Below are 13411 nucleotides of genomic sequence, written 5' to 3' on the forward strand. Positions count from 1 at the left end.
TGCTAACGGAAGAATCAGCAAGAGTCAGGAGCGGAGCAGGGGGAAAGATAGTCACAAACTGATCCTCAACAAAGATCTCAGAGCCTTAGGCCGGCGCGGTGGATAATCCTAGCACTCTGGGAGGCAGAGGCAGGTGGATCCTTTGAGCTCAGGAGTTCGAAACCAGCCTGAACAAGAGCGAGACCCCGTCTCTACTAAAAATAGAAAGAAATTAATCGGACAACTAAAAATATATAGAAAAAATTAGCCGGGAATGGTGGCACATGCCTGTAGTCTCAGCTACTCGGGAGGCTGAGGCAGAAGGATTGCTTGAGCCCAGGAGTTTGAGGTTGCTGTGAGCTACACTCACTCTAGCCCAGGCAAAAGAGTGAGACTCGGTCTCAAAAAAAAAAAAGAAAGATCTCAGGGCCGCTGGGCACACAGGAGGGCTGCTTACGCTTTCCTACCACTTGGCATGATAACAGACGAGAGGTAATGGTTACAGAGCACTTACAAGGGGCAAAGCTGCTCAAATCACTTTCACATGCGGTCACTCATGGTACTTGTCACAACTCCATGACTGTGATCATAAAACATTCTGGATGCCTTTACACTTTTAAAAATTGAGAATGCCACCCCACAGACCTTTTTGTTTATGTGGGTTATAGCGATTGATATTAACTGCATTAGAAATTAAAATGGGAAAAAACATATTTATTAATTCATTTAAAAATAATAAACACATTACACCTTAACATAAATAATATTTTTACGACCAGTAACATTTTCCGCAGCAAATATATATATGTATGCATATATAAACATATATAAAAAAGTGGCATTGTTTTACATTTTTGCAAATCTCCTTAAAATCTGGCCTAGAAGACAGTTGGACTCGCCTGTCTGCTTCTGCATTCTATCTCTTGTGTTATCTCAGCTCATGTAGGCACAAGAAAACTTCATGATAGTATTGCGAGAATGAGAATGAAAAGGTCAAATTGGTGTCTTAGTGTTATTTATGAAAATAGTTTTGACCTTGCAAACCTCCAGAAAATGTCTTCGGGACTCTGAAGGGTACCTAGGCTACACTTTAAGAACCGCTGCTTTATGAGTTACGAGCAATTATCTCCATTTCACAAATGAGCAAAGTGAGACATAGGTCAAGGAATTGTCCCAGGACGCCCTGCCAGCATAGCTCAGAGCAGGTAAAAAGCAAGGAGCATAATACCTACCCTCATTTGGTTGTTGCAAGGATTGAATGAAATTATGAATGTAAAGAGTTGGACATCCTGCTTGGCTTATCACAAGTGCTCAATAACATTAATATTCTCCATTGTGCAAGCCTGGTAGAAAAGCTGGAGAAATTCCCACACTTCTGATCACTTCATCATATAATACCAGCAGGAAAAACTAAAACTCCACAGCAGGTGCTATCTAGAGCGCTATTCCTTACAGACCTTGCCCCAGCCCACAGGATGAAAGCAGCTTTGACCACTCAGAAACGCAGGATGATATAAGGATGGCCTTATTCCATCCTCCATTAGGCAAATGACATCGGCGGGCTGGACACACCGTCACCTTGTTCCTTGGGAAACTTGAGCAAGCCAAGAGAGCTGCTCCATTATTTACAGCATCCTTTTTGCATCATGCCATATTTACGAGGAACTCTCAACAAACAAAAGTGGCGCCTCTAGTGTATGCAGCCAAGCCTCTACTAGGAACCAGCATTGGTGATCTTCCTGTCCAGGTGCTCAGCACTCCACAGTTCTCCTTGTCAATCATCGTTCTTAACCCCGTGTCCCATCCGCTCCTGCCTGCTGTGGGCCACTTGAGCCCACAGAGCGCAGGTCACTTATCTTCTGCGGATTTGGGAAGTAAGTTCACCTGGGGAAGTGGGATTGGTGCAGTTCACGCCGCTGCACTCTCAAAATGCTGCCCCTAAACAGCAGGCAAGAGCAAGAGGAGCCCGAGCACTTCCCCCAAAAGCAGGCCAGTGCAGCACTGCACCTGGTCTCCCAGCTTCCACCTTGACCCTCCCACATACACGACCCAGTCCATTCTCCAGCAACAGCCAAAGGGATCTTTTAAAAGTGCAGAATTGATAAGGTCAGTTTTCTTGCTAAAACGTTCCCAAGGTTTCTCCACTCATTTGAAACAAAAACTAAACTCCTTACTCTGGCCTATAAGGACCTGCCTCATCTGGCGCCCACCCACCTCTCCAGCTACAAACAAGGGCGGCTTCTCTCCCCTTTGCTGTCGCTGATCCACCTGTAGCGCCCCTCCAGGACCTCCGGCGGCTAAAATATCACCTCTTCAAAGATGCCTTCCCTGAATCAAAAGTTGCCTCTTGGCCGGTTGTATCTGATACGTCAGAACGCTGCTTACTCTCGGAAGTTATCTTCATTTTACTCGCACGTTACACGTTTCCCTCCCTCCGCATCCTCCTCCCAGAGTCTACGCTCCCCGAGCGCAGGGGGCTCCACCTGGTCCCCCGAGGCATCCCCAGCGCTTTGGGCCCCGTGCCCGGCACAGACTAAGCGCTCGGCAAAAGTGGATCGAATGAATGAAGCCGCGCGCCGGGAATTCCGGGCAGGCGTCCGCCGCGGGCCCGCAGGGTCCGGAGCGGCGGGGCCACCCGCACGCTCGGCTCCGGAACCTGGCGGGGTTCGGGGACCTGGCGGGGCTCAGCCCGCACCCCAGCCCGGCCGCGCGCCCGGGCCCGGCGCCGCAGGTGCCTCCGCGATCGCGCCGGCCCCGGCTGCCCCGCACTCACCATGGTGGCCCGGCCGCCGCCGCCCCAGCCGCGCGACGGAGAGCGCGGAGGACGCGAGGGCGAGAACCGAGCGCAGGAGCCGGCGCGCTGACAGGTGAGGCGCCCGCCTCAGACCATGGCTGCTTCCCACAATGCCCTCGGACTGAAAGTTTGCAGACTCCTCCCCGCCCGCTCCCTCCGCCCTCCCGCCCCTCCCATTCCCACTCTCCCCGCTGTGCCCTCCGCTTTCTTCCTCTCGCGTCTTCCCCCCTCCTCCTCTCCTCTCTCCTCTCCTCCTGCCCCTCCCGTGGCCGCCGCGCCCCCGGCCCAGCTCCGGCGCCCCTGGTGCGAATGCACCTGTGTGTCACGCGGCCTGTCTGCAGCCCGGCGCAGGTGGGCCAGGAGCGGGCGGGCTGCCCACTCGGAAACTCCTGCGCCGGGAGCTGTGCGAGCTCTGCTTTCCTGACTGTGCCGCGCGAATGTGTCTTTCATTCATTCGACAAACGTTTATCAGACCTGGCAACGATATTTCCCCATACACTTGAGCTTGAGCTGTTAGCAGAGCTAGAACTGATTTCTTACCCCCCACCTCCCCCCACCCATCTCACTTAAAAAAAATTTTTTAAAAACCTCTGCAGTCCAAGGCAAAGATAATTTTAAGCAAGCCCCCTTTGGAGAGGTCTCTTCTAAGACTTTGTGGCAAGATTCGTTCTCCAATTTCTCCTCCCCTTGATTTTTCTTAAGTCTAGGGTTTTTACCTAGGATGTTAGGAGTCTCCAAACCCCTAAACTGTAAGCGGAGTTTTGAGTGCATATTTATTTCGTTTGGGAAAGAGAGTCCATTGGTTTTATCGAATACCTAAAGAGACCCGTGACCGTAAAAGGGTTAAGAACCATTCCTGGGCAGCCAAATCAGCGAAAGTCCTTCCCAGGACCTGTTGTGCACCTTCCACGCGCGGGCTGTGGGCCGGCTCAGGTGATTGGACGTAAGGAGAGCTCCATCCACCCGCGCATTCGTGCCACAAATATTTATCGGTATTTACTCCATGCCACAGGGCCTACAGGAGGAGCCTGGGGACCCAGCTGGGCACAGACAGATCATCTTGCTCCTGGAGCTTACAGTCTCCGGTAGGATAACACATAAAAAACAAGTAAACAAATTATGACGAAGTAAAATGAATGGTAAGAAGGAGACGGTTGGGTTGCTGGGATAGGCACAGGGAAGCTACATTAATTCAGCTGAGTGGTCAAGGAAGGCTGCCCCCTGAGGAGGTGACAGGAGACCTGGATGTGAGACCAGTGGTCTGAAGGAAAAAAAAGAGTCGTCCTTCTGGAAAGACTCCAAAGAAAGCCCCTGTGCCACCGACGTGATTGATCCTATGAAAAGCACCCAGAGCTGTCTGCTGCAAGGGTTTTATCGCTGGTGGGAAAGAGATGGGATTACTAAAAGTGAATTTTAAAGCTGAAGAAATGTCAGTGTTCTTGCCACAACAGTGAGGACAAATATTAAAGCAGGAGAAAGTTCCCTTACTGTGTGGCCCACGTTGAAGTGCGTGTGATTAGAGGAGGAGGGGAGGTTAACTTAAAAACGGTTGGGGTTCTTTGCCTTCCCTCCTGACCTTGCTGAGATGGGCAGTGGATGCTCTCCTAGGCTTCTGCCATCTCATATTCTTCCCTCCAGATTCTCACACCAACCCCCAAATCACCTAAGAGGGAGGTTTTCAGTGGGCTGGACACTTCACATTGGCTATCTTAGCTGCCCTCAAGACAATCTGTAAGGGGGGCCACCATGGCCATTGTACAGACGAGAGCCTGAGGCTCAGAGGCGGCAAGGCCAAAGCAGGCTCAGGTAGCTACTAAGAGACAGAGATAAGCGTGGAATCAAGGCACCAAGACTTAAGCTGATTCCCCCTGAACCCCCACCCCTGGACGACCCACTCAGGACACAACAATGGGAAGTTAAGCAATGTTTATCTGGTCTCCCATTTGTCTCAGAGGAATAACTTGCATTTTGGAGTCTTGACTTCTCAACCCCATCTTTGCTCTCTTTCAAACTCCTGACTCCAGTTAGGTCCACCAACAGTCAGGCCAACCCCAGGGAGGACCCAGAGTACTCTGGAGCTCAAGATGTTCCACCGCGAAGAGAAGTTCCCTGGTCAGATCATAAAGGGGCTTTTAGATGCAAAATCGGCTGTCCTAGGAAGAAGCCGGGTGCACAGTGTTTCAGATTAGGTCGGCTCCGAGTTGGTGCATGTGATTTGGTGTGTGTACATTTATTCACAATACAGTACCGTGGCATTTGGTCAACTTGATTTAGGAGTTTCACTTCTCAGATTATTCTATAATTAAATATTAATGGAAGATGCAGAGAGAATGCAGTAAAGGCCACCATCAAGTCCACAGCAAGGGAGAAGAGCAAATTAGGGACATCATAATAAAATAAAATGATGAAAGTCCATAAACCAAAATACTTTCTAGAAACTACGAGAGATCAGGCTACAAGTTTAAAAAAATAAAAGGAGCAGACGAAAGGCCAACTTCAAAGTCAGCTTATGCAATGCCTTCCCAGGCATTAATTGAAACCTGGTCTTATTAATGTCTTAAATAATCAACATCTCCAGTAATTCCTTCTGCGGTGTCTAGGAATTCATCTTGTCATGGTGAAACTTTTAGTTTGAGGACTTAGGTTCTTTAGAAACTCCCTTTACTTTTGAAAACAGGATATTTTTATTCCAAATTAAAGGACCCTCCCCAATATATTTCTAAAGAATATTTTCAGAAAATTTTTAATTACAAAATATTATATATTCATTGAGGATTTGGAAAATACAGAAAAGTGTTCTAAAACCTCACTCTAATTCTACCATCAAGAAATAACCACTGTTGGCCAGCTCACACCTGTAATCCTAGCGCTCTGGGTGGCTGAGACAGGAGGATCACTTGAGCTCAGTGTTCAAGACGAGCCAGAGCAAGAGCAAGACCCTGTCTCTACTAAAAATAGAAAAAATTAGCTGGGCGTGGTGGTGCGTGCCTGTAGTCCCAGCTACTCCGGAGGCTGAGGCAGAAGGATGGCTTGAGCCCAGGAGTTTGAGGTTGCTGTGAGCTAGGCCGACGCCACGGCACTCTAGTCCAGGCAACAGAGTGCGACTTTGTCTCAAAAATAAAACACAAAGAAGGAAAAAAGAAGAAATAACCACTGTTAAATTTGGTGTATTTCCTTTCAGATTTGTATTCTATAGAGATAAAAGAGGAGAGACAAAGAGATTTACTTTGTAAAACAAAAATTAAAATCCTACTGCTATGGTTTGAATGTGTTCCCTCCAAAACTCATATTGAAACTTAATCCCTCTTGCGGTTGTTTTAAGAGATGGGGCCTTTGGGAAAGTGATTGAGTCCCAAGAGCTCCACCTCATGAATGGATTAGTACCTTATAAAAGGGATAGAGGGAACTAGCTCAGCCCTTATATTTCTTTCCATCCCTTCTGCCATGTGAAGGCACAGCTTTTGTCCCCTGCAGAGGATGCAGTGACAAGGCACCATCTTGGAAGCATAGACCAAGCCTTTGTAACTGAAATGAACCATTAATACGTTCATTTGCCCACACGCAATGGAAAGCCATTCACCAAAGCACCAGGTTCATTGTCAGGTGGCCACACAAGGAGGCAGGAGTGAAACTCAGATCTGTCTCCCAGAGCTGGGGGTTGGGGCAGGTTGTATAGTCAGAGGGTAATGAGGCATGGTCTGATTCGATCTTGCAATGGGGTGATGCCAGGGCTCAATCTGATTGGATCCTGGATCCTGCCATGCAGTGTCTGCTTCTGAATTCAGTCCCCACTCATTGGTCCGAACACTAGGATCCACCCATGATCACACATTTGGTTCATCTGCTGCCCCCAACAGTAATGTCTCAAACAGTTACCCATGACTATCTTTGTAGGCTCTCATTCTGCATTCTTTTGAACCCAGTCCCATTAGGCTTCCCCCACCACTCCGCTAGATCACCACTGAGACCATCAGGGACATCACCAGTGAGATCACCAATGAACTCATACTGCTCAAGCCAACGGGCAACACTCAGCCTTCATTCCACTCCACCCATCGGCAGCCTCTGACCACCATCCAGGAAACGCTGTTTCCTTGGCCTCCATGACCGCCCTCTCTGGGCTCTCCTTCTACTTCACTAGGCATGTCCTATTGCCTTTGCTGAATTCCCTTCATCTTGCAAACCTCTGCGCATTGCCACACCCAGGCTCAGTCCTTGGACGGCTCTCGTCTTCCCACTGCCTCCCTAGTTCAGCCGGAATGTGGCATAAGTTAGAAGAGTGGGTGTTTCAAAGCCTCTAATGTTCATTTGGACCAATCTTTCAAGAGCACTTATGCCAGTCAAATAATTTAGACAAGGAAGAGATATCACAGGATTTTGAGCCAAGATGAGGATGCGGGAGGGGGTGCCAGGCAAGGGGTTAGTAGTGTGCAGCTAGAACAAAGCTGTGCCTGAAGGAGATTAACTTGAGAAGGCATTTAGCTGCAAGGCATAGGGACGTAATGCCAGAAGGAACTGTTCAAACAGCTCGGTGCCCAATTGAGCGGGACTTTAAATGTATTTTTGAGATTTTGAGAAGGAACTGGTAATCCGGCCAAAAAATTCATAGACACGTACGGTCGTACACACAGCACGCATCCCCAGTAGAAGCAAAAATTCCTCAAAGATTCAGTCCCTTTAGGTTGTGGCTTGTATCGCTTGTTGAAATTAATCACCTAGAAAGGCAGTACACAAACTCTCAAGTTGTTTCCATTTCTACTTGAGCATGTTTACAATGTGCTTTCCATGCACTCAGGATTGGTGGAAAGAAGGGTCTCAGTCCCAGAGCCACAGCCATGATGGGAGGCAGATAGATCCCCGAGGAAGGTGCAAAAGCCAGCGAGTCAGATGCTGCAGGTTTGGTCCCGGGGGGATGTTCTCTGTGGAGGATGCGTCGAGCAGGTCCCTTCCTCTTCACGGAATGGCCCGGATGGCCAAGTCCCATCAGTCCCTCCATAAGTTAATTTTGACCATTATCTTTAGGGACCACAAATTCACTAGAAAAATCAAAAAATAAAAAAAACCATAGCTACAGACATATCACCAAGAGTGGTCTGGCCTATCATTTCTTGACATCCTGCAGCATTCTCGCAGACAGAGCAGGTCTGTGAGAATGTGAAATTATTAAAGAGTGAGACAAACATCCCTAGAGTTACCTTCATCTCTGCCTGAGAGGTTTAATGGTATCTTAATCCAGATTACCTACATACACTAATTAAGACTTTGAATTCAAATTGTTCTTTTATCACACTCTAAGTGATAGATTGTCTGTTAAAAAGAAAAAGGGTGTTTGTTCAAAGGCAAACAGGGCATTTATTGCTGTGCAATTATGCAAAGTCCTTCCTGATAGCTACTGAATTCTTCACAATAATCTTCGAAATCTGTAAAGAGACATGATTTACTTGGCCTTCATCAAACAAGATTTGTCGGGGAGTGAACAGAGTCTTTAAGACCAGAGCCCAGTCCTAATGGTGATCTGGTTAAAGACTAACTGAGCTAAAGATAAGTGCACCGGGCTGGAGCAGCTCCTGAGTGTCTCATCCGGTTAGTCTTGCTGAACGCAAAGCATTTCAGCAAAGCATGCCGATGGTTATCAGGGCTACACCAAAAAGAAAAAAGAGGTGACCTGCAGATGCACCTTCGATGTCAGCTTGCAGTTACTGTCACAGCTAAAAATGCAGTGTATGTCTGGGGAATAGGTGTGGAGTGAGACTTAGAGCCACTGAAGCAATCAGAGCGTGTGAGGTGAGGACTGGCCTTTGATTCAATCCTACAGTCAGTTTTGGCAGACTTGCCTTCCTCGCTCCAGCATCACTCCTGACCACCGCATCCCACTCTTGTCTGACTTTTGTTTCCATTTCCTCACCACCCGTATCCATCCTACTCTGGAATTCTGAGTGCTCAAACAAGTCTCACGCTCCAGGAAGTTCTTGGGACTGCTGGGCACATGCAGTGGCCTAAAACAGGAGGAGTTGTAGGTGACGTTGATGAGTCGCCCGATACGCAGAAGTGATGTTTGGGGCCAGATCGAGGGCTGTGTAGGAGGAAAGAGTTTCATGCGTGAAAGGTCTGAATCTTGATGCCACTGTGGTATCATACATTACCAGCCTCCTGGCCATCGTGCTGAACTCCTCCGCTGACATTTAAATTTCAACGTCAACCAGAGAATCATAAACCCTTGTGCTCCTGATGAGTAGCAATATTGGGTTTTGCAGCTTTTAGATGAACTCCCCATGTGATCCTGCAGCCATGTGTAGGCTGAGCATAAACGCAGAGTCACTAGATAAATATATATGTTGGGCGGGGACTGAACCTCAAGGTCAGTGATTCAAAATCAAGAGCACAGGTGTTGGGGGTGGGAGAACAGTCAGAGTCACCTATCCTCAAGTGAGCTGGAACAGGAAAGGGTTGAGAGCTGATGCCTGCCCAGAGTGATGAGGATCCATAGACTTGTGCTGAGCCCTGGCATTGTCTTCCAAGAGGAGAGCAGTGTCTGAGTGCTGGTCCAGCTGCTTCTCTTGCCAGCCAAGTGGCTTTGGGAAAATGCTTATTAACCTCATTGTGTCTCAGTTTCCTCATCTGTAAAGCGAAGATAATAATTCGTATGCTGCCTGAAGATGCTAGCAGGATTAAATCGTCAGGAATCAATAATTATAGCTGCTAGTACTAGTAGTAGTAAATTTTGATTAGTATTAACTTGACAAAAAAGCTGCTTTACATAATCACTGATCAAAATACCATTTCCAAAGCATGTTAAGATGTGCCTTCTTAGAAGCTTGTCTAAAAGCAATGGCAGAGCTGAGTGGGAAGTCATGGGACGTCACCAGCAGTGCGAGCCACACTCGCATTTCACATGGAACTCAACAAACAAGCAGAACCGAAATCTGCACGCACAAGCAGAGTTTGGGAGATCACACGGCACACAATTCTGCAGAGTAAGTAATATGAAAGCATATTGGCCTGCAGTGGCCCTGCAAAGGTGGAGATTGTGACCTGAGAAAATGCCAGCAGGCCGTCTCCAGCATTCAGAAATTTGTGTGAGAGAATGCTTCCCCTTCTCCTGTGAAAAGCAATCAGGTACGTTGTCTTCTAATTTTTATCCTTGTGACACAACATTATGTCATCATAAGCATCTAGTTACATGCTGGCTTTTTCTAGTGTGGGTCTATAAAGAGTGTTGTTAATGGGTAATAGATATTGGTTGTAAATCTTATCTTTAAATCAAACATTCTAACTTTTTGACCTAGTGTTTTAAGACGTGGGTGAAGCAAGCAATTTCCAAGAATTCATTCAGCATCCTCCCTTTATCTATTTTCTTAAACCACATTCTTCTCCTTCACATTTCTTTCCTCTCTTGTCCCACTACTTTAGAAAGTAGTGAGATTGTTCCAGGTGTTCTGTAAAAGTTCTCTCTCCTTTATCCATGAGATAACAGAGACTCAGGACAGTTAAACAACCTGTGAAACTTCTGCCTAGTAAGATGCAGACAGCCTGGGATTCAAACTTGGGTTAGCTTGGCTCCCAAGACTATTGTCTTTCCACTGGTGTTATCTTGTAGCCTCCAGCACGTGTTTTATCCAGACTTTGAACTTCTCTTTATTCTTGTCCTCTGCTTTCCCCGACTCATTTAGCTGTATGTCTTTCACCCAAACCTTTCCATGTTTGTGGGCAAAATTCTGAAGAGGGTCCCCTGTCCTGCAGGCCATGTTCACACCTCTTCCTCCAGCCTGAGCTATGGAGTTGCTACCCTGGACACAGGCCAGGGTACCACTGATTAGAAGAGAGAACTCAAATGCCCGCAAGCCAAGTCCTGCTATGGCCTTGGGAAGCCATGATGATGCTGGTCCCCTCTCACTATGGCCAGGGACCTCAGGCTTTGTGCACACAGCATCACTGAAGGATATGCTAGAGCTAGCATGCCCAGCCCCACAGGCCTGAGAAATGCTGATTCAGGAAACCTGTTCAAATTTATAGGGAGGTGGCTGTGAGCTCTGACTCTACTATAAGGCTTTGGTTTTAGTCCTGCGTCACCACATATTACCTGTGCCACCTTGGACTAATGACTTAACCTCTGTGTCTCAGTTTCCTCATCTGTAAAGGGAGATAACATTAGTACACAGCTCATAGTTTTGTTGTAAGAATTAACCACAATAATAATACCTGAAAAGCATTTATCATGGTATCTGGTACCTAGTAAGTCCTTAGTAAATGTTCACAGTTCTTGTTGACGATACCAGAATTTGTGAACTGCTGTCCTAGGCAAACATGAAGGTCATACTTGGACTGCATCTGCCCCGGGACCAGTAGAGGAGTTACAGTTCTGACTTTCCCTGTCTACCTGGGACGACACGTTCCACAGGCTCCAGAGTGAATTATTTTTCAGTTCGCTCAGTTCCAAACACGTAACGAGTCAGTTCCCTGATAAGAAGTGAACCCCTGAGGGCTGCCCAGGTGGAGAATACCAGATTCAAGGCAGAGGGTATACCTCACTTTCTAGCATAAATGACTGGAAAACTTGTATTAATTATCAATTAATTTATTAATAATCGTTAAATGATTAGAGACTCCTAGAGCCATTTTCCTTATTCACAAGCACCTCATCCATTTCCCATTATATATTTCGTTATTAAGCCCGATTCAGCAATTCTAAATTAAGTGCCTGAGTGCGGGGCACTGTGCTAGGTACGTACGCACCGGGAAATTAAACAGATGGCTCTCCTGCCCTGGGAGAGTTTATAATCTAGTGGAGGGACGAACAATAAACCTGCACACAAACAAAAATAATATAATTGGAGACTGGATAAGTTCTATGATGGATAAAACTAGAGGCCAGTAATAGAGAAAAATGGGGAATTTACTTAGATGGGGGAATTCTGGGAAGAGACATTTAACCTGAAGCTTGAACGTGGACCAGCCAGGTGAAGGGGATGGGAGGACAGGCGAGTGCCTGAGGAGCTGGATGAAGGCAGGAGCAGGTGGTACGAGAAGATCCTGGTGCCAGGTAAGGCAGGCCTGGTGGGCTCTGACAAAGAGCTGGGATTTAATTAGAAAAAAAACCTCTTTCTTTTAGCTTACTGTGCAGAATGCCACCCCAATCTCATTAGTTCTCATCATTAAAGAATTTGTGAACAGAGCCCTGTTCAACACTCCCCCAGTCCCTTCCTTTGAATCCTTTTCCAAAGGGTGTCACCTCTCCCAGGCCTAGGCAGCAGGCTGTTTGCTTACCTAAGCCTCCCTCTGCAACACAGGAAATCATATTTTTGGGAGGTGGTTATTGGGAGTTTCCCACATTTTTCGCTTCTCCCATTTAGTAATCATTGAACATTTGACTAGATAGTTCTCTCACATAAAACCTATACTTCCAGGCAAAACGAAAGTCTGAATATTTGGAGTTGGAAATCTAAAGGAATTTCCCAAAGTAGTACATAAACATTCTCTTTTTGTCCCGGACTTTAAAGACTAGATTCTAACAGTCCTATGAGAGTTAAGTGCTGACGACTTTCAAGAATAACCAAGGTCATTTTAGCCCATGACATGGCAATGGAGACCTCCTGTGTTCATTTTGAGTAATAGCTCCTCCTCGTAAGAACCTTTTTTCCCCTCTGATCTGAAGAAAATTAATGGTATTACATAGGAAAATGTTGTTCATGCACCAGGGCCATTCTTAGGAACTCCATTCATTCGTTCATTCGATAAGTATATTTTGTTGACACCTTTTCAGATATAACTTAACAGGCAAGGGAATCTGCTCACTGCACTTCAGTGTCATCATCTGTGAAGTCAGTAAGTTTTGGACCATGTGCTGTCCAGGGGCCTTTTCGATTCAAAATCCCAGGAGCCTGTGATGAGAATTGGAGACCTGAGTTCTAGTCTTGCCTTTGATTTGAGGAGTCAAGTCACTGACCCTCACTAGCTCTCAGGGTCCTCGAATGCAAAGGTTGGGGATTGGATTAAGTGTTCCCCTGGGCACTTTTGCAGCTACTTCAAATTTGTAACTTCAAAATTTCCACCCAAGTTCACGGGCTTGAAAGAGTCACCACGACAGCTTGTCCAAGTCCATGGCTGTGCCCAAGCTTGACTCTCAGGCCGGGGGTGCTCCATTACCTTGTGGTCTCTGTCCCCACGAGAAAGAGCATAAAGGCCAGCGAGGGACCAGAGAAGAAAGATCCTAACATGAAACTATGGAATATAACTTGAGCTCTTCAGACACCACCTGGTAAGGCAGAGTTGGAAACTGGGATCTACTCCACACTGTTCTTATCTTGACGAGGATATTCAGACACCACCAGCGGCCAGAGATGAGGCCCCTGAGACGTATTAGTCTTTAAGTTTCTGATCTTCTGGCCCCGTCTGGCAAATAAAAATAGCTAAAATTTACTGGGCATTGTGTATGTGGGTAAGCACTGTTCAAAAAACCTTGTATGTATTATCATTTAATCTTCACTACAACACTTTCTGGGGGTGTTTATTCTCCCCACCTTACAAGTCAGGAAATCAGAGAACAGAGGTTAAATAATTGGCCGAAGCCCACGTGCTCCTGAGGGGGATATGGCATTCAGCTCTGTAGCCCTGCCCCTAACACCCTCCAACCCCTGCTCC

The 13411-nt window shown here is 46.9% G+C and overlaps 1 protein-coding gene across 1 annotated transcript in view; it reads right to left on the reverse strand.

Moving 5' to 3' along the window:
* The window catches only part of AP1S3 (adaptor-related protein complex 1, sigma 3 subunit), a 56568-nt gene extending 53683 nt beyond the window's left edge, over positions 1 to 2885 (reverse strand). Inside the window, exon 1 of the mRNA XM_012642592.1 lies at positions 2753 to 2885. Within this exon, the coding sequence (XP_012498046.1) occupies positions 2753 to 2755 (3 nt within the window). The 5' untranslated portion in view covers positions 2756 to 2885. The remainder of the gene's footprint in view (positions 1 to 2752) is intronic.
* Positions 2886 to 13411: the final 10526 nt, after the last annotated feature.

This window comes from Propithecus coquereli, unplaced genomic scaffold (assembly GCF_000956105.1).
Source record: "Propithecus coquereli isolate 6110/MARCELLA unplaced genomic scaffold, Pcoq_1.0 Scaffold18, whole genome shotgun sequence".
In the NCBI taxonomy this organism is placed as follows: Eukaryota; Metazoa; Chordata; class Mammalia; order Primates; family Indriidae; genus Propithecus; species Propithecus coquereli.